Source organism: Pyxicephalus adspersus, chromosome 2 (assembly GCF_032062135.1).
Source record: "Pyxicephalus adspersus chromosome 2, UCB_Pads_2.0, whole genome shotgun sequence".
In the NCBI taxonomy this organism is placed as follows: Eukaryota; Metazoa; Chordata; class Amphibia; order Anura; family Pyxicephalidae; genus Pyxicephalus; species Pyxicephalus adspersus.
The window spans coordinates 33,087,621-33,114,055 of NC_092859.1; the positions used below are offsets into that span (position 1 = coordinate 33,087,621).

Consider the following 26,435-nt stretch of genomic DNA (forward strand, 5'->3'; position numbering starts at 1 on the left):
GATTAATATGAGGGTTGAGGAATTTATTGAGCTGTCTGTACCTAAATCACTGCAATAAATTCAAAATCCTTTAGGCTAGTTAAATAGTTCCTGTTTATCGTATTTCAACAGTACTTAAGGAAAGCCTGGAACGGAAAATTGTAGGGTATAAGTAAAAGGCAGACATGATGAGGGGCTCAGGGGGACAAAGAGGATAGAGTGGGATGAACAGGAGGCCAAGGGTGTGGACTTGGTAGCTCAATGGGGTTAGGCAGGATCAGAGGGTATAGAAGGGGGTGACGGAAGAACTGGTGACCACTGTGAGAAAAAGCTTTGGAGAGGAAAGTACCCTGCCCACCCTCTCCTAAAGAAAGGGGGTAGTAGGTTGTGAGGTTTTGAAAGGTCGGGTCTAGCTGGGTGGTGGGCAATTATGGAGAGCAATATTCTTTTTGCTGTGGGGTACCAGCATAGGTTGATCACCCCCTTCTAATACAAATCATGCACTCCATTGGTATCAGTGACACTGCTCTCTTGGTTTGCTGCCTATCTGTCTGCTCTCCTCCCTGCTGTTGTTCCCCAAGGGTCAGTCCTTGGACCGGTTCTCTTTTCTCTGTACACCTTCTCTCTCGGTAGTCTCAAGTCCTCCTTTGGTTTACACTACCATCTGATGACATTCAAATCTATCTGTCCACCCCTGACCTGTCTCCCTCAGTCCTGGATAAGGTCTCATGCTGCCTGTCAGCCATCTCATCATGGATGTCTGACCGATTCCTGAAACTCAACCTGGATAAAACAGAACTCATCATCTTCCCCCCTACAAATTCCATATCTCCCCCTGACATATTCCTAACTCTCAACAACACTAATATTCGTTCCTCCCCTCAGGCACGTTGTCTTGGCGTCACCTTTGATTCTGCCCTGTCATTTACCCCTCATATTCAGAACATTTCCAGGTCCTGTCACTTTCACCTATGCAACTTCTCCAAAATCTGCCCCTACCTGTCCCCTGAGACCACCAAACTCCTTGTACATGCTTTTATCACTGGACTACTGTAACCTCCTCCTCTCTGGTATTCCACTTACCCCACTCTCTCCTCTATAATCTTTTAAGAATGCTGCAGCCAGACTCATCCATGCTTTCCACCGCTCCTATTCTGCTGCATCTCTTTGTAGTTCTTCAAATCCCTCCACTGTTCTTGTCCCACATTTCTGACCTGGTAAAAAAATACTCCCCCAGCCGCTCTCTCTGGTCCTCCAATGACCTACTAATGCCTTCATCACTCCTAACCTCATCAGACGCACGGCTCCAAGACTTTTCTAGAGCTGCCCCGACTCTCTGGAATGGTCTTCCTTGTCCTATTCGGCTTGCTCCTACCTTCTGCTCATTTAAAAGAGCACTCAAAATCTATTTTTTAAGACTTGCCTACCCGTCTTGTTCTGTCACTTAAAACCCTCACTACTTCCCATCACTCCATATCTCTCATCCTATTGTGTGTTAATTTCCCCACTTCCTAGATTTTAAGCTCTTCGGGGCAGGGTCCTCTCCTCCTCCTCTGTCACTGTTTGTATTCGTCTGTCATTTGCAACACCAATTTATTGTACAGCGCTGCGTAATATGTTGGGGCTATATAAATCCTGTTTTATAATAATAATAATAATAGGTGTGTTGTCTCCAGTGTAGTGGAATAAAAGATACTGAGCTATGATTAGTAAAGGGGTACTTGTGTCTGGTATTGTTCCTAAAGAGATGGAGTTCCACCGAGAGGTGTGGAATAATTCGAGTTTCATGGTAGCAGACCCTAAAGGTTGAATTGTTGAGATGAGTGATGCCTTTGGGGAGCTGCAACCCAGGGGTGGACTAGGGTTCAGCACTAGAGTTAATGTATCTGAATATGTGTTAAAGCTGGTAAAACATCCTTGTTATTTGGTTGTCTACAGTAATTTATATAAATCGGTAATGGAAAATAAATGGCTGCTATGGTCATTTAATCTGCAAAACATTGTGTGTGTTTTGTTTCAGAGATTGTGTGGGTGTTAATTGAAGAAAAGGGGTGGGGTAATTGGGCAAAGCAGCTGTTTGTTCTCGGAAGGATGGGACCTCTGAGCTCCTCCTGGTCAAGTATATGTAACACCAAGGACTAAAATCTCATAAAACCTTTATAAAAGAAAGTAATGTTAAAAGTAATTTCCACTGCTTTGAAATCTGAAGCTTTCTTTAAAATATGATGTTGTTATCTTGCCATGAAGGTAATTATGTAGGACATTGTTATAGGATGTCAACAGTCTGTCTCCCAATTGTACTCCTGGGTTATCACACTGTCACACACTCTCCCAATGGAGACTAAAAGCCATTTGTTTTCCACTGTTGTCACCCATCAGGAAATCATATTCTATAGTATATATTTGTAGTAAAGTAATATTTCTTTAAGCTTTCTCTAATATTTCTTATTTTCTGTATCTTTTAGAAAAAAGAGAAACTGACATGGAGAGATCGCATCCCTGCCTATATGGTTAATTTTGCAGCTATTTTATTTATGGTAGGTAAAATTATTTTGAGCTTCTAATGTTCTTGCCTAACAAAGAGACACAGTTTGTTTTGTCATTGGCATGCCTTATTTTTTCACAGTGTGCTATTTTTTTTTTAACTCTCTTTTATTACACATAACTTTATTTGGGATATTTACCCTTTATTTTTGTTCTTGTGACCACTTCCATTGGGGCATGTAAGTGATTAGACAGTTGTCATCAGAACAAAAGGTCAAGGGGTATATTCAAATGGGAATGATTGTTTTGGTGACAACTATCTATCAAGCTCTATTTTTTATTTTAAAAACAAATGGGCCCTTTTATATTCTATAGATTATTACTACATTTGGGTTTAGACAACCTTTGTGGATTAAAAAACTGGTGGCGCAGACATTTACTATTGGCTGTCCAGTGGTAGGGTTCTGTAAGGATCCAGAAAAGGATACAGAAACAGTAATGTCAGGGAAAGTGACCAACTAATGTAGACTCATTTGCAGGGCTAGAATAATGGTCTCTCACACTTGAAAGTGGCAGTTTCAATGTATGTAAATGGTGGATATAGGTGAGGATATTTTCCACCACATGGTAAAAAAAAGCATGTGGAATAGTTTTTGAGGAACTAGAAAGTAGTTTTTGCCTAGAGGTGAGATTTACCTAGTCTTTCTTCTTCAAGTAGAACTGCACAGTGTGCCCAATTTCGGCACTCTTCTCCCAGCATCTTACCAACTTCCTGAGAGCTTCTAGAGGTACACCATCATGCTGGCCTGGGCTTGCAGTACAATGCTGCAAAGAATGGTGCTACAACATATCTCTAGCGCCGGTCTCTGCAGTATTGAAGACAGCTTACCCCCACTGGGGGTAAACCTTAAGACATGTCATGAGCAGCCAAAAGACTTCTGGATTTGAAGTATGTAATAGGAGCGGTACGGATAATTTTTTTTTTAAATATATAGAGGTAAAATGTACATAGCTCATTGTTATTACACAAATATACACAACAAGTGGCTATATGTATTTTTTTACATTTTAAACTAAATGTATTCTTTGCATTTACAGATTGCACTAACATTTTCAGCAGTGTTTGGAGTCATCATATACCGCATCACAATTTCGGCAGCTTTGGCATTAAGCACAAATGAAAGCACAAGAGCGAATGTTCGTGTAACTGTGACAGCAACAGCCGTTATCATTAACTTAGTTGTAATTCTTATATTAGATGAAATTTATGGATCTGTTGCAAAATGGCTAACAGAAATAGGTAAGTGGAAAAGTCGACTGTTACTGAAGAGTTTCTGTTGCTAACTATTATTAGCTTATCCAGGTTCTCCAGTTCAAAACGGAGCAACATACCCCAGAATTTATAACCATTAAAATAACTCTATCACAATCAAAGCAATCATCATGGAATGTGTCAAGACGGATGCGTAAGTGAAAACACCCTGTTCTTGGGTGAACAGTGAGCATCTTCAACATTAAATTAAATTTTTTAATTAATTCTAATAATTTAATTAATACTCAATCCATTTATTTTTCAAAAATAGTTGTATATTGGCACTTATATTAGAGGTTTCTGCATAATGCATTGATGCTATGTTCTGCAAAGTATTTGATACAAGCTTCCATCAATCACAAAAGTAAATATAATATATATTATATATAACATAATATGTAATATATAATATATATAATATATTATGTAATATAATAATATTGAGAAATTATACATATATATATATATATATATATATATATTGACAAGTTAAGATGAATGTTAGATTAATTAGAAGTAGACTTACTGTTGAATAGACTTTTTGAATTAAATATTGAATTGAATATTGAATGTTAAATGTGCTTTATGACACGCTATTGTTTGATACAATGTTTTACCGTCCATGATTCTATAATTCTATTTTGTTATAGTACATGATTATTTTCCACATTGGTTTACTGTATTATGCTGTTGAAGCTCTATTTATAAAACATGGAATCAGACATTTCCTCAAAGATTACCTCGTGGGAATCTTCCAGGTCCATGTGTAATTGATTCCCAAGAGGGTATGTCAGATTTCCTGTTTTACATAGAGCCCTATATATATTTGTGTCTTCATACTAATCAACATCAAAGTCAAGGTGTTAGGCCTATATGTTGAATACAGTTAATCAAGTACAGAAACATGATTTGCCACAAGTATAATATTGAGCCATTTGGTAAAAGTTTTGACCAGGGTCAGTAGCTGAGAAGTGGGTGGTTGCATTTTCCTAAACTAGTTTATTTCTCTTTTTTAAACTTGTTTCTTCTCATTCTCTTCTTCTGGAAGCTAAAAGCTTTAAAGTGATAATTTAGTTACTTGATTGCCTCCGTTATCCACCACCCTATTTGTTTAACAAGAACAACTTGGTGGTGAGGGAAAGGTAGATAGCTTTTCTGGTGGGTGGTAAACAGGTTTACTTTAAAAAATCTTTGAAACGAAAGTGCTTTTTTACTGCAATTTTGTTGCATTTTTATTTCTACTTTGCACTAATAAATGGAATTTTCTGTGCTTTTACCAGAGGTACCAAAAACTGAGAAAACCTTTGAAGAACGGTTGATTCTCAAGGCATTTCTCTTGAAGTTTGTAAACTCCTATGCCTCAATTTTCTATGTTGCCTTTTTCAAAGGAAGGTAAGTAGATTTTTGCAGGTATATTTAAAGTAGCCTAAGCCACAGTTAAAAGTAATCTTTGAAAAAATATTTCAACTATCACAAAAAGGGAGATAATATGTACATGTGAAATAAGATCTACCAAATGTTTCTGTATAGTGTGTTTACCCCTAGGAAGGTGCACATCAGTGACACTGACCCACCTCTTTGCCTTCTTTTGGATTACTAAACAAAATTTTGATGTCACCCACCTTGAATTATCTTACTCATATTAGCTCCATCTACTTCCCTTTATGTCCACCAGCAGACATTCCCACTGCTAGCATCATTTCATTTGTAAGGGATCATTTTATCAGTATAAAGGTTATCTAAAGTAACAAACCTTTCCTGGCTAAAAATACTTCAGTGAACTGTATATCAATACTATGAAAATAACTACATTGTATGTATTTCTTTGCATATAGTGATGGTAATAATTTTATATTACTTCTTCAAAATGACAGCTGCCAGCACACACCCCTTCCTTTAGAATGTTAAACATTGCCCAGTCTATGGGTGGTTTTTCCCCACTATGCTTACTGCGGATCAGGCTCCTTCACTTCCCCATCCTACAAAGCAGTACCCTTTTACTTTGTTTTAAAAAACAGATAGAGGCTGTCTTCATTGGTGCACCAAGCTGCTGAACAGTTTCAGAAATAACTTAAAACAATGTTGTGCTTTTTAATGTGTTGGGGGCCCTAAAAGGCTATGGCAATGCATAAAAAAATATATAAAGAGTTTTAAATCTGCTCCTCCATTCCAAGTTTCAAAATGCAATCAAAAATTTGCAAAAATTGTATGCAAAAATGCATTTAATGCATGACAGTACTTTACAAACCACAAGAAAAAAAAAAGAAAATGCAACTGCAGGGATCCTTTATCCTGTTCTGATACCTCTATGTTAGAAGAGGCTTCGGGATGACAAACAAGTGCACCATGTCTTGTAAACGTTATGTTGGGTTCTAGGGGTTCCATGGCTGTTGAGGTTCTCATTTGATACAGTATTAAACAATCCTAAATAAAATGTATATATCTAAATTATAGTTAGGCTTGTTGGGCTCAGAGAGTACAGAGGAAACATGGCTGAGAAAAAACAGCCCAATTTATATCACTGCATTGTCAAAGGACCACCATTTATGTGAAATATTACAGTTGAAGTGGTCCATACATGATATACAGCCCTGCAGGGACCAGTTATACCTGGGTAGAATTCCTCACTGGTTCTACCCCCTGCTGGTGACTGGAATGTACCATGGACTTTTGTGCCTTCCTTGCTGCAGGTCCTAAGGACATACAGCTGTCCCAATAAATACTCACCATTGTTAATATGGCTCCATAACAAAAAACACATTTCTAATTGTTAAAGCTACAGTATATTACTAATGTGTGTATTTTCCATAAAACAATTGTTAGGTTATAATACTTTCTGATTTGATTTTTGTTGTGATTTTTGTTTTTTTTTTGTTTTTTTGTTTTGAACTTGTACATGTGCCAATTTTTGAGAAGGCTTGTGCCCTCTGCTGGTCTTCCCTGCTGTTTTGTACTACATCAGAAGGAGACAGACTGTGTATTCCTAGACTAAACTAAACAGGCAAAAACTTGGCTTTTCAATGGTGTTCCAAACATCACCAACATACTTTAGTAATTAGGGGATGCAAAAAAACAAAAATAGCATGCACCCTCTAGTGGATTTTTCAGAGGAATATTTGCAGAACTTATAGGACAGAGAAACAAGTAGCTCAACTATGTCAATTTCCTTAGCTGTGAATTCTAAGACAGATAGACCCCCACACTGGACAAAAAAAATAAGCCGTAAGTTCTGTTGAAGCCAATTTTAATTCTGTAAAACACCCATACTGCCTAAACACTAATACTGTAGATATATGAATTTTTAATGCACCATTGTGTTGTAGCTTGGATTAAAAAGTGCCCTTGATTCGAGCAGCAGCTAGGGGTTGAGTTGGACCTCGGACCTATGCAGTACCAAAGTGTGGCACAAAAAATGCCCATACTTATTACATTTATGCAGCTTACACAACCAACATAGTCAGAATTAAACTCAGTCTTTTAATACAGGTTTACATTTTTTATAAGCACAATTAATGTTTTTAAAAATGTAATAAATTACCAAAATCCCAAATATGCTGGATTTGATTACTCATCTCCAGGACAGATTTATATTTCCTATCCCTCCACAGGCCACCTATCTTTCAATGTCACATAGGTATGCTGAAGCTGAAGGCAGAAAAGCTTATGTATGCAGTTTGACTATTCTTCGTTCATACTGCTTGAGCCAATGGGCCTAATTTAAAAAGCTTTCCAAGGCTGAAGAAAGGATACACTTTCATCAGTGAAGCTGGGTGGTAAATAGCAAATAATGTTTAAAAAATCTATTCCAGGTTAGCTGGATCACCCAGGTTCACAGATGAAAGTGTATCCTCTCCAGTCTTGGAGAGCTTTAATAAATCAGGGAAATCATCTTGAAAAGTAGGACAAATGGTCACCATTTTCCTACCGCAGTTTGGTGTAGATGCATGGAGCTAGAGTGTGTGAGTTGTATCTAAAGAAGACACTATTATACCTCCTCGTATAAATACTCGGCAAGTACAGCAGCTAGGTTGGACTGCAGGTAACTCAATTATAGATACCTGTAACTATACTTAAAAAAATGTTGCCTTCTTTTCTCATAGGTTTGTTGGAAGACCAGGCAGCTATGCCTACATTTTCAATGATTACAGAGTGGAAGAGGTAAGTTACATGAATAATGCAAATCCCACACTTAACGATGAACCTAGGGACATATCTCATTGGTACATAATTGTAATATTTTAAATGCAGATAGCTAGATTTGACTTGGTTTTAGATTTTGCAGCACACAGATTGGGGGAGGCAGGGGAAGGATGTAATCATCTATGGTGTGTTGTATGCAAATATATTGGCAAGGAACATACTGATAAGAGGTGAAAGTAGAGTGGACAGAAGGATGTCCTCGTCAGTCTGGTGCTGCTCTTTTTCTGTCTATTCAGAAGCTGTAGGTGCAGAGAAGATGTAACTGTATTTCTTTTCTGTAAGTGATGTCATTCACCTAGATGAGCTATCTTAGGATGCTGGCAAAAAAAAGTGAATTGATGGACAGAAATGTAATACCTTTGGCGGGTAAAACACACCTTTATAGGTATTTTAACTGTGTAATCATCTTCTTAACTGGACTTCAACCTTAAACCATGCTCAAAATGACTATCTTTAGATCTCATCAAGAGGAAGAATTAGGTTTTACATACAAATGCTTATAAATGACATGTTAAACTAGTAGCAAAGTGCCAAATCTGCTGGATCTGATGACACATCTCTACCCGCTATCAGTAACTTGTGTTAATGGAACCAAAGACCAAAGTTAAGGATAATACTTTTCATGATCCATTTTTGCTTGTAGTGTGCTCCCGGAGGATGTCTGATGGAGCTCTGCATTCAGCTTAGTATCATTATGTTGGGGAAACAACTGATACAGAACAACTTGTTTGAGATTGCAATACCGTGAGTATTCCAAATTTGTATAATTTAACTTGTGTATCAGAGAGGTTGTTGTTTAACAGGATCTCTAGATTGTGTACAAGGTCTTCACATATTAGCTACAGGAAATGAATGAATGAAAATGAAAGTTTTCAATTTCAGAAAAAAAATGTGAATTTATTTTTCAGTATGTTCGGTAACGGTTTTCTTAAGCAACCTATTTTTTGTAATCTCTTGCAAAGTTTCTTACCTGGTGGTCATGTTTACACCAGCATTTATTATTTCAGGCTGACAAAGTTAAGTCACAACCATTTCATTATTAGCAGTTTTGGCATCCTGCCATGCAAACCTCTTCAGCTAGTCATTTGGCTTCCTATATAATAGAAGTGATAGATAAGCAACCCAACAGCCAATTTGGATGAGTGCACTTGGTAGACAGTGGCTTAGTTTTTTAAGCCTGCAACAGAAAGTGCTATTAATCTCAGGATCTTATATGTATGGCTAAGAGAGAAAAAAGTCAGTATCCTTCTGGTAAGATTCTGACCAATGTACCAAGTCTCACAATATGCTCCTGCACTGTGCTGGGCTGGTATCTGATGTCCATGAAAATATGGACATTGCCATCTCCTAAACACCGGGGGAAAAACCTAGGAGTAAGGTAAGTATATTTCAGAGCATTTTATTTTCCCCTGCATTTTTTTGTAAATGATAAATTAATATAAGTGTTTCCTGGTCTGTAGTAGTCAGTTCTAAAACCAAAAACAGTGCATGCTTCACTATGGGTCCCTTCAGCTCCCCACATTCAGGCACATAGGAACCCCTGAACCTAATACAATTTTCTTACCAATTCTCAAACACCTTCCACTCACTTGTAATGACTGTTTTCTGCAAAGATAATTTGTGAGCATTTTGTTTGGCAGTTAAAGAATGATGGGTGTACAGAGAGGCTGCTCAGATAGGGGAGAGGAGAATGGGAACAGTCATTAGTAATCCAACACTGGTATTATCGGATCACTATCAACATCCTCAGTGACATCAGAGAACATCTGTACACTCTCTGATTTTTGCCAAAAAGATCATTATCAATCATTATCGATCATTATCAATCAGTATCAATCATTATCAATCAGTATCAATCATTTTGGACATAAAACCCTGAATGTGTATGAACCCCAAGAGTAAACTTTTTGGTTTCCAAAGGACACTGACATTGACCAGACAAACACTCCAGGTTGCTCACTTAAGCTTCATCTTTCCTCCACCTTGTTTTTAGAATCCCACACTAAATCTGTAATTGTAACAAAACAGTTCTAAAAATGCTAAGGCTCCCAGAATATTAATAGAGAACTGGACAATGATTTTAAATTAAATTCGATATTGATTGTACAATTTAACTCATCCTAGCATACAGTGATTAAAAGAAAAGGTCTGCAGTGAGTAAGAGGTCAGATGTAAATACAGATGAGTGGGAATGAGATTTACTTGTCCCTGGTCTAACATATTTCTTTTATGGAAAAGTGAAGGAAAAGGATTAAGGTACATACGTTTCTTTTTAGAGAAGGGTCTTCATACAATACTAGAGAAAAAAAAATAATTTTATGTAAATGGTCCAGTCCTACCTGGACTACAGAACACACCGCCTTCTCCTTGTAAATCTATGAAGGGTTGAGATTGCTTGAGATTTTGGTGCAGCAGAGGCAGCCTTATCAGCCCACTACAGAACACTGCATATGTAGTACACATAACATATATGCTTTACACTTTAAGTCATTTTTACTAGCTTTAGGGGATAATTTTTTGTTAGGAATCTTTCTTCTATGATATCTTAAATCTGCCCCTAACTTGTACTGTTTATTTATGCATGATTCAGAGGTTTCACTTCACTTAGTGTTTACATATTCGTGGATTAACATTCTGTACACAACGTGTTGTAGATGTTTTCACAACCCTCAGATTAAAGATGAAGAAAGGGAGATTTAGCGATTAAATGGATCACAAATGGAATGTCTTTATACACTTATGACTAGAGATGGAAGTATTCAGGCAAACAGAATAGTCTTTATCTTGCTACACAATATTAGGTTTGCTGTTTTAAAGTGCATTTTGACCCTGGCTTCTCTTTAAATGATAACACAGACAGTTTTATGGGGCGTAAGGCGAAACAGGTGGCGAGGGTGACATTGTATCGTCCAGTGCGCGGTTTTCTACAGCGCCACTCGTCTTTGGTTTGTTTATGGGCTTTTGCACAGTTGCCAGACATCAAATATACAAACTAAGTCTCTGGCAGTACTATTAGGGGCTGACATCACTAGTCTATAATTGTGCTACTTGTGTGTGATGTCAGTCTTCAAAAGCAGCACCGTGACTCTTGCATTCCATTGCAGTTACAAAGAAACAAATGTAATATGTTGTTATATGTCCACATGGCTTTTAAAAACAAAAAAACTTGTATAAAGGAAAGAATATGGAAGACAATCATGGCCCTTTTCGTTAAATCAGCTAATGCCAGGATGGGTAAGACTTCTGCATGGGGACAGGTGAAGGGCTTTTTTAGGGTTAGGAGCTAGGCAGGTAAAAGAAATAAATCTGTTGCTGGTGTTCCTGGTTTTGCCAAATTGTGCATATATGCTCAATATATTTGTACATTATGGCACATGTACATGGGAAAGTGCCCCCTCTATTACTGCAACAGCTCTAATGTACCTTACCATGCCGTTGGTGCTGCTGACATCCTCACTAAAATTCAATTTTTTTGACAGATAAAACTATTTTATTATATTTATTTTATGTAGATATTTAGTTGTTTGCATTGAGTTCAGATTTAACTTACAACGTACAAAAGCCTGTACAGTAGATTTCAGTAATGTACATACACTATGCATTTTGATTTAAATTGGCACACTGACATGGACAGCACTGGCTCGCTCTCAAATCTACAGTCATGTTGAATAAATTCTCTCCATAGATGAACAATTAAGCTGTTAGGATTACTTTCTAGAAAGTGATTAGTGAACCAAAGGAAGGATTTAGACAAGTCATGAAAAGTGGACCTGAGGCTCTGGCTAATACAAAGCATTCTTCACATTGTAATCATTGGACTATAAGCTTTGATAAGTCAATAGCAAAGCCTTTGGGATTTCAAACATTTTCAGCCCTCTGGTCCAATATATTGATACAGCATTATCATGAGAATTTATATCCTTATCTGTGATTTGTCAGCTTAGAATTCTCATGTCTAGAACATAAGGTTTCCTTTCTATTAAAAGAGTTCTAAGAACGGCCAGGTGCTTTATTTAAAGGTGCCATCCAAATTAAACACATTATTAATATTATTATTATTTCCTATTTTCCTAGACACAGACCTTTCTTCCACACTTTGCAGCTTTGTAGTGCATATCCTCTGTTTGCCTTGCAGACGGTGCTGACAATACTGTATTTGCTGACTGAAAGATTTTGTATGCAATACAGTTTAGAAAATATGGAACAAAATAAACTGTAATTCATCTTGAATGCTTGCCATAAGTGTGTCATGTTAAATTAAACATTATGATGCAAAAGAAACACTGCCTGAGATTTTAGTGCAGTACAGGCAGTGCTGTCAGCTTATCATTTATGACGGGTCAACAGGTAGTTTTCTATGTTGCCAAAGGTTTTAAAATGTAAAATATGGTGAAATTTAGGGTGTTGTAATTTAGGGAGAACTGTTGTAACTGCCAAAGACTTTGTAATATTGCCCATGAAATCCTGGGAGGCAAACATCTGCCACACAGCACGCTCAGCCTTGTGACCTGACTTTTCTCTACTGTAAATAAGCATTACTTGCCTAGTCATCTCCCAGTCCTCAGCCTGTGGTTGGATAATCAAAGAACAGCAGACTACTCATGAGTACGATAATTTCCTCGAACTTCCAATGGGTCCGCGAAATTTTGCCAAACCGATTTCAGAAAACCATCAGAAGATCAAGGAAATCATTACAATTCCCGGCACTAGAGGTTAAATAACCTCTAGTGCCCCAGGATCGCAGTGTATTCTCAGGGTTGCAATCATTCTTACAGCCCTGGTAATCCTCCTGTTTGCGATCCCCGGCACAAGAGGTCAATTACCCTCTAGTGACCGGGGATCACAGTGGAACTGCAGATGAACTCTCAATGGAGTTTCTCCATTGAGAGTTCATCTGCAGTTCAGTTCCCATGGTCACTGGGCTGATAAGTACAGCCCAGTGACCATGGGAACTGAACTGCAGATGAACTCTCAATGGAGAAACTCCATTGAGAGTTCAGTTCCCACGGTCACTGGGCTGATAAGTACAGCCCGATGACCATGGGAACTAAACTGCAGATGAGCTCTCAATGGAGAAACTCCATTGAGAGTTCACGTGCAGTCACAGCGTGCCTCCTCCAATCACCTGTGGCCGCAAAGTTCCCCCGGTCACCAGGCTGTACTTATCAGCCCGGTGACCGTGGGAACTGAACTGCAAATGAACTCTCAATGGAGAAACTCCATGGGACACCCCTACTCCTCTCTATTTAAACTCTACCTCCTCACCTCCCTCAAGCAACCCCAGTACAAAAAGAAAATGCTGAACTAAATGGATGAAATGCTTCCCCAAATACAGGCCAATCCTTATAGTTTTTTTCTGTGGATTGGAGCCCTTTTTGGGTGTCCATATTGCTGCCTGGTGATCTGGATACCACCAGGGGGTTATTTCACGAGCAGCCTTCACTTCCAGAAGTGGCATCACAGAGGTGCTCGTTGACTCTGAGTAAAAATTTGGTTATGATGGAAAATGTAATTAGGATAAACTTTAGAAATGAGTGTTCCCAGGGTCAGACAGAATAAGAGGTGGACAGCAATGTCTCCTAGATAAACGTCAATTGACAATATTATATATCTGGTTAGAGTTTAGCTTTAACACCAAACATTTGGATTTACACATGGGGCCAGCTGCAACTGGTTCTCTTTAATGTTTTTCAACACATTGCTCCTTTTCACCACCTACAGTTATCCTTCTTTAGCTAATGAGGAACTTCAAGGCCTCTTCCAAGTAAACATATGTCAATAATACAAAGTCGAATAATAACAAAGCCAGAGAGGGATAATTAATGCATGCTAAACATTAGAACCTACAATTTCCATATTTCTGCAGAATGCCGCAGCTTTTACAAGTGTCGTATAAACACCAGATTTCTCAAAAGTACACAAATCCGAGTCAGCTGGCAAAAAGTGTCTTTGTGGTATGTTATTATCCCATTACATTCATCTTGGGCAAGTCAAGTGCTTCATTCACTACCATTTAATTTTAGATGCTGTAAACTTCCAGTCTCTTGTATTCCTGATGCTCTTTGATGTTCTTTCCCTGCTGTTTCTTCAATTAGACAATCTGGATAAAGATTTTGTAAAGAAAGTTTAAATTCTTGAAGGCCAGGCAGGGAGCAGTCATGTCGTAAATGGTTCAGATTACATCTTACTACTTTATGACAAAACCTTTACAAATAAATATATAGATCAAATCAAATATGTAATTTTTGAAATATTATAACTTTTTAAAACATTTTTAATTAGTTGGTGTAGGCATCAAACAATGTGACCATACTGAACTGCCATTTTATTAATATTATTATTATTATTATTATTATTAATAAACAGAATTTATATAGCGCCAACATACCATAGGAGGGGACATATGTAGAGGTGGGAAGTAGTGATGTTTGAGTTTGAAAAAATGGGTTTTCAGTGCTCTTTTAAATGAGCAGAAAGTAGGAGCAAGCCAAATAGGATGAGGGAGACCATTCCAGTGAGTTGGGGCAGCTCTAGAAAAGTCTTGTATCTGTGCGTGTGATGAGGTTATGAGTAAGGAAGTCATTAGTAGGTCATTGGAGGAGCGGAGAGAGTGGCTAAGGGTGTATTTTTTTTTTACCAGGTCAGAAATGTAAGTGGGACAATAACAGTGGAGGGATTTGAAGGCAAAGCACAGGAGCTTGAATTTGATTCAAAGGTGAAATGGAACCCAATGAAGAGATCTGCAAAGAGATGCAGCAGAAGAGGATTGGTGGGAAGGCTGTGTATGGGGTAGGTAGGTAGGAAGGCTGCATATGGGGTAGGTAGGTGGGAAGGCTGTGTATGGGGTAGGTAGGTGGGAGGGCTGTGTATGGGGTAGGTAGGTGGGAGGGCTGTGTATGGGGTAGGTAGGTGGGAGGGCTGTGTATGGCCATTTGATAACTGAAAGTTGAAATCTGTCTTTCAGTGGATGAACCATTTTCAGAATGGAAAGAAAAGGGAGGTCTTTATGTTGTCATGCAACACAGAGTGCCTGATTTACTAAAGCTGTCCAAGAATGGAGAAGATAGACTATCATGGGGGAACCTGTGTAATCCAGCAAACCTGGAATGGATCTCGGGCAGGATTGAAAACGTTTGGCAACTAACAGCAAATGAGCTGTAAGGAATCCATTGCAGGTTTGCTAGATGACCCAGGTTCTCCCACAATAGTTTATGATCACCAGTAGAGAATTAATAAAACAGACCCAGAGAGAGGACAGGGTTGTATTTACCTGTTTAGTAGCTGTGGTCTCCAGTGGTTTGAAATCTACCCTGAATGCCGTTCCAATCAAGAACACTCTTCAGAGATCTTGGTGGACTGATGGAGACCCAAACTCACTGTTGTCTATAAGTACAGAGATCCAACTCCCCAGTGTGTCATCATACAGAGTATTATATCTCCTACTGCAGAACTTAGTATGTAAGAAAAGTGTATTAAATATATTTTATGCTACCTGAATAATTTACAGTAATAAATATGAATAATTCAGGTGAGCTATAAATTAGTTCTATGCTATTCTCAAAATAATTCTTGGCAAATTCAACAATCCAATACTCTCTGTCATAAATCCAACAAAATGAATATGTTTTTCAAGTCATATCAGGTTGTGATTGTTTCAGAGATTCAGCGGTTCCTGAGCAGGTTCAGGCTTGGAAGGAGAACATGGTATTTTCCTGCTTTTTAATTACACCGTTTACACAAGAATGCTACTATAGTAAATAACAAACCTGCCTCTCCATTCATAACTTTACCCGCCATGTTCTTAGGAGGAAAATTGTTACCTTAGAAAACTGTACATTAGGTAATTATGAAACATTGAGAAAGTGGGTAGCATAAGACAGAAGGAGCATGGGTTAAAGAACAATGTAAGTGGTTAGTTTTGTAGATAGAGACCAAAAAAAAACCACACATTCTCCATTCAAAATTATAAATGACATGTTTGCAAAGCAAAATGTTTGGCGAAACCCCCTTTAAAATGGTTAAAAAAGCCAATCAGTTCATATCCTGACAATAGGCATGCTCATAGGAGGAGAAAGAAGTAACAAAGATGAGCTCATCATTGTGCTCCATCGCCTTTCACTCTTCATGCTGAATGTTGCTGTCCATTAGACTAAGGCAAAATAAATACTGGGGGGTATTTTTTGAGTGCAGATGAATACAGCAAAAAGAGTTGTTTGGTTGTTTTATTGGGCTATTTCTTTTGTTTTTTGGTATGTTGGTATATATATTATTGGTATATTTGGTAAAGAAACAAATTTCTTATTGCCCTTCTGCATCAACTTTCCTTCTCTCCTCCCTCTTCCCCCTCCACTGTTAACCTTTCTGCCAGTAGCAATGAGAACTGCCTGGTAACAATAGCCAGGAATCATATGGAGTGGAGAGAATTGGTGGGCAAACTAAGTAGCAAGTAGCGACGTGTGAGCAATGTAGAACAGTGAGCTTGGACTGCTCTGATGATTTGGCCCAGGTCGATGGGCCATGACTGCCTGGGCTTCAAGGAAGTAGGTCATATGATCCTGCCCATTATATAACCTGTTGTGGAACAATGAGAACATCTTCGGTTTGAAGGCAGTATTGCATGTGTGCTATAATTGCCAAACAAATACTGTATTTTATTTAACATGCAGATTCTACATAGCACTTGACGCTGTTCTCAACAACAAACTAATTGTGATCTTGCAGTAAGGAGGTTATCCTAAAACCGAAAGGAATTTTTTTTAAGACACAATGCTTTTTAAGTATTTCTCATCTTTAATATAGAGATGGCCTGTTGTGTTTATTGTTAATTATCTTACCCAAACATGGAGAATAAGACACAGCTGTCCATGAAGACAACATGTAACCAGATACGGCATGTAATCTACTACATTACTCAGGGCATCACCCTGCATGTCATACTACTTGTGTTTAGTCTGTGACTCTGCAAGACACGGAAACAAATGCGAATCACAATATCAATAGAAATCTACTTTGCCAGGAACAGGACACATTGTACTGAAGCCTTCCCGGGGCCAGTAAGTTATGAAAGAGCTTAGCCGTTAGACAATAGATATTTTTGTCATGGTTATTATTTGGCAAATTTGGTTTAAGTAACTAGGAGTTTCAATTTAAAATGAACAAAGTGTTGCTCAAAAGAACAAGCTGTTAGCACGAAAACAAAGGTTTGATTTCTATCATAACTTGCATGTATTTCAAAGCTCTTTAAAGGACGCTGCTGTTGTTTTTTAGCAACACAGTTTATAGCATAAAAAGCCAAGGGCATGCAGAGTTCTCTATTTCTATGAAGTTAGAGAGATGTTTAGCTGTCGCTGGTATGGCAGTAACGCATTCCCCAATGTCTCAATGACTTTAAAATTAACATACTTGTATTTACTCTATGGTCATTTTAAGTATTTTTATTGTTTTTTTAACAAATAATGCATTTATTTTAGTTAAAAGACAATTTAAAGGATATGTTAAATCTCATAGACAGTCTGGTTTTACAGTGTATATAAACTTTGAACGGTATCCTGTTCTTTGTGTTATATGCACTTAGTGATCAAGAGAGGGAAAAAATAGAAAAGAAAGAAAAAAAGAGAGGCTTTTGTAAGGCACTCATAACCTCTCTAATATAAAACAGAAATTTTTAGTGAATTATAAATGTTAAAAAATACTAATAATAATACAATATTCAAATATTTTACATGAATTTTGTCATAACACTTTCGTCATAACTTTCATAACACTTTTGTCATAACTACCATTCAAATTTTTGTACATCTGAAAAGCAAACAGCAGTACAGGAATAGGAGAGGGTCTCCCTTCCTGACACGTTTAGCCTAATAAGGCTTCCTCAGGGGAGTGTGGGGGACCCCAAAGCATGCACTTATATGCACTTAGGTCAATTAACCTGCTGAAAGCAACCATAAGTTAGGTGTGCAGACTTGATATATCCACCTATAACTAATCTCTGAACAAAATGTCCACTAATTTGTATTGCAAGTTACAGGTATTTGTATGCGTAAGAGCAGACAGATACCGAGAAACGAAATTCATATTGGGGGCAAGAAGACAGTCAGGGCGAAATCTTTTAAACCTTCCTCCAGCCTTAGCCAGAGGTTTGTGGTGGTGCCAATAAGCCAATGGGAAACAGCTGGATCGGGTGATTGTTATCAGTTACCTTTAACAGTTACTGACTGCTCCCATTCTTTGGCACACTTTGTAGAGGAACAAGAATGTTTAGTTGTTATCCCTAGACTCAGCAACTAAAAAGATTTCTTCATGCTGAACAGACAGCTGGGCTGTTCTCAAACATGCCTAGAGTGCTGAGGAATCTCATCTGATTATCACTTATGTCACACATAGAATCTCAGTCTTCTAAACCAACTTTACACAACAACACAGGATTAGAGAAGGTTTTCTGTTCATAGGAGAGTGACGATAAGTCCAGGACGATGTTACATTCATCAGTATGCATTCCATTCATATCATAGAGGTCAAGGATTCACACCATTCCCACCATTGACGTCAACGATGGAAACATTAATGTATTTAAAAAGTCGAAATGAATTACGAACGCTTTCAATATACAGTATTTACAAACATAAATATTTATCTGGTTAAAATACTTCTATTTCTAATTATTTCTCCTGCAGCAAACAATGTCTTTCATGCTTTTCTTGCCAGTTAAGAGTCCACCAATATCTTAATTTTGCCACAAGAGCGCACTGTTTCAATACAGACAACATAAGTGCACCTTCCTGTATTCTAGTACATGTAACATGGCTGCTACTAAATATGCTCATAAATGTTACTGTATGGAGCAAAAAAAATATTGTGCTGCTTAAAGTATGTCTGTATATCCTGCCTAACACTTACTGCATTGGAATAATATATATTTTTTAAATTAGTACTTTTTCCCTTTAACTCCTATTTCAACCTCTGATTCCTAATATGTTAGACATGGCTGTGTAGTCAGTCAGCTTTAAAAAAATAATTATATCTGCTACTGCATGTATAGACTCAATTATTTACTAAAGAATATGTGTATAGCGCAGTGCATTGATCTGATGAGGACAAGCAAACCCTTAAAGGGGGTGAACGACTTACAAGAAGACAATCTGTAAAATTTCTTGGAATTTTTTTTTAATATACAGCATTTATATTAAATTAGAGCAAAGCAATATAGAAAGAAAGACTTCCCTGTCATGCCATATAATTTCTTGAGGAAGTTACATTTCAAAAACTTCTTCTAAGTACACTTTCTATGTGTGTGTAATAATGATTTCCCATGACCACTTACACCTAGATTTTCTAGCACCCCCTATTAAAAAATGCAAAGCTCCTTACTGAGTGTTTTGTTCAACCTCCCTTACTTTAAGCTACATTTCACTGTGTGCAGTGCGTCCTGTGGAATGACTTGAGGAACAGGAGCATAATATATTATTCAGGTTTAGTTATTTCAAATGCAGAAAGTAGAATTTGGTATTCCCAGGTGATTGGAAAACATAACTTAATGGTGTGATCATTTTTATGTACACTATATCAAGAATAGGAACACCAGCTCTTGATAGGTAAGCTGCATCTCCTATCTATAACACTGTGCCACATTTTCACATAAAAGTGTAGTGTACCTTTAAGCATTTAATAAAGATTCCTTTAATGTTACACCGGCTGGAAAATATCCTATACTCAGCATTTTGAATTAATGAAATCATTTGTGATTCATTGGCATTCTTCTTCTTTGTACGATCAGGATATGAGTCATTATCATTTTATGGATTTTGTAAGAAAATTGTATTTTTCCAATAAGACTTTACTAAATTTTCATTTATTAGCTAAAGCAGTTGTTGCATGAACAACCAATAGAGCAAAGCAAACTACAAAGTTTATTTTAGCTGCTGCAATTTGATTTTGTGTCCTTAATTTCAGGAAATTTAAGAAGCTGTACAGGAAGTTGAAGGATGAAAGGACAGAATCACGGGAGAATAACTTGCATAATTCTAGAGAACATCAACAATGGGTCCGTGACTATGCTCTGGAGCCTTTTACTGGACTGACACCAGAATACATGGAGATGAGTAAGGGCTGGCTAATGTTCACCATTTGTATTTTAGGGATTGTTAGCACATGTAAGAGAAGTGTAAGCATATTTGTATTGCTGTGATAATATACTATGGCCAAATATTTGTGGACACCTGATTCGATAACCATCAATGCTTTATAAGATATTTGGGCATCCCATTTAAAAAAAACATGGGCAGCCCTTCTTTACAGCAACAGCATCCTCTCATTCAGTCTACTGAAAAGGTTTTCCATCCTATTTTGGTGTCTGTCTGTGAGAATGGGTTTCCATTCAACCAAAAGAACATTTGCAATGTCTTGTATTGATGTTGAATGAGAAGACCTGGCTCACAACTGGTGTTCCATTTCATACCAAATGTGTTCATTGTGGTTAGGGTTAGGACTGTAGAACATTCTAGTTTCTCCACACCAAAGTATTCAAAACTTTTCCTAATAGAGGTTCACCAAACTGTTGTCACAATTTTAGAAGAACAAAATAGTCTAAAATGTCTTTGCTTATTTTTATCTTGATCCTGTACAGCTTGATCCTGTACAGATTCTGTACTTGGTTTTGGATGTCCAACAAGCTCATATAAATATAATGGTTCACAACCTATGCCATATATTGTAACTTCAACAGGACACAGAGTAATGTTGTCTCTCAAGGTTAGTGCCAAAGTTATGCTTCCTGCCTGTCTAGGTCAACTGTCTTATGCCATATCTGGCCTATTCCTATCTCGTCTTAGTATCGTAATAACAAAAGCAAAAGTCTGAGTCACACAAGGCACCTTGAATCTGGCATGGAAAGAATAAAGCAATAGTTTGCTCCCTTTGTGCCTGGTTCAGAAGACTGTAGAAGTAATACAAACTGCCTTCCCTCTGCTAACAGTTCATTTTTTGAGAATATGGGCACAGTATACTATACTAGGATAAAAGTGCTAAGGCACCAATATTGAAAACCAATGTGAAAGTGTGCCTGACAGTTGGCAACCAGTTATGCCACTGTGGCACCCTGTTCACATGCTATGCTAGCTATGAGAAATTTGTCCCTGCTGTATTGAACAAAAAAAAGCTTGAACATAACTTGAGATGGATTATGCCTTCACTGGGTGAAAGGGAACATTCAATGCTGTTCTTATTGCTTTCAGTTTTACAATGTGATAGTCACTATGTATGCCCTTTACAATATGATATTGCTATGTATGCCCTTAGCAGTTTTAAATTTGTATATAGGTAAATATGAAATACCCATATGAATATGATTAACACAGACTTTTGCCCTGGGACTTAAGTGATACATAAAAAACTTTACATTTAGAGAGAAATACTGCTTTAATTTCCTTTAAAAAGTAACATCTGACACAGAAGATTTGAATTTGAGGGTCAAAAATGCCAGACTGGAAAGAATGTAAGAATGTTATCAAATAATAGACACATATTTCATGTCCATAGGGATATTATTACTTACTTTACTTTAAATCCATAGGTTTGAAAGAATGGTCACTGGTGACACATGCACATTAGGCTGGAAATAATTAAAAGTCTGATTCACACAACTCACATTTTGTCATCATTGCGCTACACTCATCCAATCTGTTTTTTGATTGCTCAGTAATAGTCTATGTTTCTACAATGTGTTTTATTTGATAGAAAACAAATTTTAACAGTAACATCAGACAACGCCTCGCTGCAGATTGACCTATGAGTAACCTACGGATATTAGGGGGGGGGTCTGTTTAGAAGCTGTGTGAAGAATTGAAAACAAAGACTTTACCATGATTTCATTTTTTTCTAATAGGGTTATAATTAGTAAGTAAAAGTCACATCATCTATAAGGGGACCATTGTCAGCTGGAGATTTGTAATGTCGAGTGAGCAATAGATAATTAGACATGGTACCAAAGTAATTTCCATAAATCACAACCATTTTTAGAGTATTTGGAGCTAATGACTATATTTAACAACTAAAATCTAGGCAAATCTATAAGATTTTAAAATGTAGATTATGTAATTACCTGGATGCAACTTGAAATTAGTCCCTGTATAGATAAGGGGAAAAATAATCAGCACAAAGCATCCATCAGTTTTCTGACCATGCCAAGCACATGCTGATGCAGTGGGAAATCAGAGTGACAGAGATTTAAAGTCATAGGTCTGTTGATTTTTTTTTGACCCAGGTAGCTAGGATGCTCACCACCCCAATTTACCAATACTTACCCATTCCTCCTCTCTACTTTCTCCACTCCCCACCCTTCTATTTCCCTTTTTCACTTCCCAACCAAGACAAAACACAACTTTTATGGAGAAATGGCAATAGTAATTGATACATTTATGATACATTTAAATATTGATATTTACAACTTGCATATTTAAAACAGGATAAATACCCAAAATAACATTAACCATAAACAACCATAAATAATAATAATAACCATGCAATAACAATAGCATTTTACTATGAAAATTTCATTCAGAACTTTTATGCCTGTATTACACTTTCCCCGATTGCGAGCCCTCATGACACTATACCAGCTGAGGGAGCTGCCCAAAACCAACTTTTTGTTCCCAGCTGCAAGCCTACTGACTCGAAAACAAGTCCACTACTCACAGCCCCTCCTTCCTTCAAAACTTTTGGGAGATTCCACACCTGGGATGGTTCTTTCGTCTGCCACACACAACTTATAGATGCCCTCCGAGGACCCCAAGTGCCACTCTAAGTGTGAACTTCAATACATTCCAAATTTTTTGGGTGGGTTGGTGGGAGGGAAACTTGCTCCTTTTCCTTCCTAAAATTGTCCCCACTTCGTCTCCCTTTTAACACCTAACCTCGCCACCCCTTTTTCAAACTTCCAACCTATGCCTGACCTCCTAACTTCAACCTATCCTAACCCTCCTCTCATAACCCTCTACCTCCTGTTTCCCCTAGCCCCTGGTCATGTCCGCCTTTCACCCGCCTCTCTCACTTAGCAGCTGCAGGCTGTTCTTTTCATTGACAGTAGTGGTAAACAGTGAAAGAGCCATGTAAGTGTACTTAGCACTAAGCAAGATGGCTAAAGATCATGAAAAGCTGGAAGATTACCAGTTGAAAGGATATTGGCACCATTGCGGGACTAAGAGGAAGAGAGTAAATTCTGATGAAAGTTCAGTGTAAGGGTTCGTGTCAACAGGCTTTTGTTCACTTCAAATGAGTTTGGCATTCACTGTTATGAGAATGTAAAACCCACTAGAAACTGGTCAGCTACAGGTCAAGTTCGTCTGTTAACATTCTGAAAAATTTCTCAGAAGTGTCTTCAACTGATATTGAGCTAATGCCATTGAAACAAACCTGCTGACACAGTCCCTTAAGCTGCTTGCTCGAAGCCCATCTTTAAAGAATTACTGGCCTGTAACATATCATATAGGTAGCGCAGAAGTTTTTAATTCACTGATTGTTCCAGGTAAAGGACTAGCAAGCGTAGAAGCAACACTGCCATCAATACCAATCCAACCATAGAGTCCCAACCCAACTTCCCGACCCATCTAAAGCTAAAAAACATTTTTCTCTTTATATGCAAAGGGTTAATATTGTATTTAGTGACTTGTGCACTAACCCATACACTGTTCATTCAATATTCATTATTAGCAATATTTATAAACCAATAAAAATCACATACTGATTGTCTTTGTTTAAGGTGGTAATACAAACAAATTACAAAATGTTCAGTTTTCCATCCAACAGACAAAACAGAATAGTATCTAGGTGATTTTGGTATTATATTCACAGATGTCAAGAAACACACACGAGTGTCAACACTGAACAATAAACTGTGCTACAATGTTTTCATATTTTATGGGATCAAAAACCAATTAGTACTGTTGCAAAAGTTACCTACGATTACTTTTCTGGATTACAAAAGGCCTTTCAGTGGACATGTTAAAGCACAGTATTCTGTATTGAACTGTAATTAAAGTATTAAAAGGAATAAAGGAATGATTGTTTCCACAAAAAAAAAATACAATCTAGGGTTTAGGAATTAAAAAGAAAAACAACAGTGAGATTAAAGTGCAACCATAACTTTGGGGTTTTACCTTTTTCACATTCTTCCCCAGTCTTCCTATTTCCTGGAAAAAAAAATATTGCTGACCCTCTTCACACTTCAACATTCTCCTGAAAGAGCAACACCATTAATGCTACATTCTCATGGGTCTCTCTCACACCCCCCCCCCCCCCCCTCATCCCAATAATTTCCGTGATACTATGTTTTTACATTTTACATTTCCACATTTTTACAAAATTTTTCCTGCAATTTATTTACTCTCTCTAAACACCGCAACATTACCAATGATAAGGTTAATATTTGCTCTGACCTTCTATTGGCAAACTTTCCCCAGGTACATCTACAATACAATCCCAGAATAGGTCAAGGCATAGCAGGAAGTGAAGGAAAACAGCATTTAGATTAGTTATATCAGTTGTATTTGCCTAAATAGTAGTGTTTTTTATATCTACATTGAGTTCAACTTTAAGCCTTAGAATGCATACAGTGGCAACATGACTGGTTATAATTCATTGGTCCTTACACTCAGTTCTTACAGTGTTCTGGGAATATCAGTGCCTAAGTCAATGAGGTTACATTGTAAATGTGTACAGTGTAAATTCTAAAATCCACCCTTGTATGAACTCTAGATTATAGTTGTCTAAATAAACTTTGCTTTGGGTGATAGCCAACAGACTTTCTTAAGGTTTCCCGGAGCTGACCTTTTGCTCCCTACTGACTTGCCATTCCTTGTTCTACACTGCCGCTATTACTTCCTTATGTTTTTATTTTTAATACGCCTAAAAATGAATCCTACGCCTAAAAATGAATACAGCAGAAACATAAAGATCCTTGCACTGTAGTTCTTCAGGTACAACTTCCTCTCCAGCATGAGGAATAGTGAGCAGCACAGTAATGAAATCACTGAATCTGTTATTACCAGCAGGGCCTTAGATGGAATAATTTTGCTTTTCTTTTTTCCCAGTGTAAGTTCTTCTGTTCAGGATATTGGAAATTTGGGTTCAGATATTTACTGCATTAGGAAATTACATTTAAGGTTATATTAATAGGCACAAGGCTGCATTAATTTTTGTTTTCAATATCTGCAAAGAGATTAGATTTAAATAATTTAGGTAATGGGAAACCTTTCACTTACAATTAACAAGGAGTCCTTTGTCATTTTGGAACTTTTACAGCCTCACCCTCAGTGTTTAATGATAGTGGTCTTTGTGCTTTGATTGACACTCTTTTTGTCCCTTGTTTAAACATTCCTGCCACCAGAGGGTTAACTGACACACCAAGGTTCCAGTACATTAGTGAAGTACAACAGCAGCCATGGCACATGGGTACAACTAAGAACTAAGGTTTAAAATTCTCACTTTTAGTGAACCCAGAAAACCCATTATTCAGTGAACCAGCATGTACCAGAAGGAAAAAATCTGGAAATATATATAACGTCATTATAACCTTTAACAAGTGTTACATCTCCGTAGAGGCTACTACCAGCCTAAGATGCAAACCTGCTGTAACAACATGATAGAAACCTATAATTAATCAATACCCTACGATAAGTACCATCTGACTGGGAGTACTCAGCACTGGAAGCAAGTTACTATGAAGTTAATCACTCATTCACATGAACAAAATGCCACCACATGCTTATAACAGAAAACACAACCGAATCCAGCAGAACTGCAACAATAATTACTTTTTAGATTAAGAAAATCTGTATTACCCACGGCCATGCTCAGGCAGGAGTACAACACAATTTGATACACTAGTTAGTGTCTCTTAAAGGCAAGTTTGTACTTTGTTACTTTCAAGCATTTAAAGATTTAGCTGATGTTTTTAAATATTGATTTTAATAAAAGAAAGAAACAGTGCATAGAATGTTTAAAGAAGTAAAACATACAGTTTATTGTTTACACAGTAAAAGTAAAAGCAGAAGGGATAAGGATGAAGGAATATGCAGAGTCTTTGTCCATTGCTTGGTTTGAAGGTCTAATCAGAGTTTACTAAAGGGTGACCGGCAACTCATATCACTTCCTGTTGCCTAATATGATTACCAGCAGCCCAGAACAATTGTCTTGAACAAAAGGTTATTTTTGTTCAAATTCACAAGGGCTGTCCCTACACCCTTTCATCTATTTATAAATTCTGATCAGGGTAGACCTGTGGGCAGGTTCACTTGTTTAATTAAGCTCCAGAAGACCCATCCCTTTGACCATTTTTCTTAAATTAATCCATATTTCCACAGGAAACAGTTATATGATCTGCAAGTTATTGCATAATTTCTTAGTATATGCTGAACAGATTGATAATAAATTTAGTAGGCGTATCAGGCATGGTTGGGCACCTTTGGGC

General features: G+C 37.4%; 1 protein-coding gene across 1 annotated transcript in view; it reads left to right on the forward strand.

The window, feature by feature from the left end:
• Positions 1–26,435, forward strand: part of ANO2 (anoctamin 2) — a gene marked incomplete in the record, with an annotated part of 124,425 nt that overhangs the window by 75,585 nt on the left and 22,405 nt on the right. Inside the window, 6 exon segments of the mRNA XM_072398970.1 lie at positions 2,445–2,516; positions 3,562–3,763; positions 5,056–5,167; positions 7,876–7,933; positions 8,619–8,719; positions 19,925–20,073. Coding sequence (XP_072255071.1) covers positions 2,445–2,516; positions 3,562–3,763; positions 5,056–5,167; positions 7,876–7,933; positions 8,619–8,719; positions 19,925–20,073 — 694 coding nt within the window.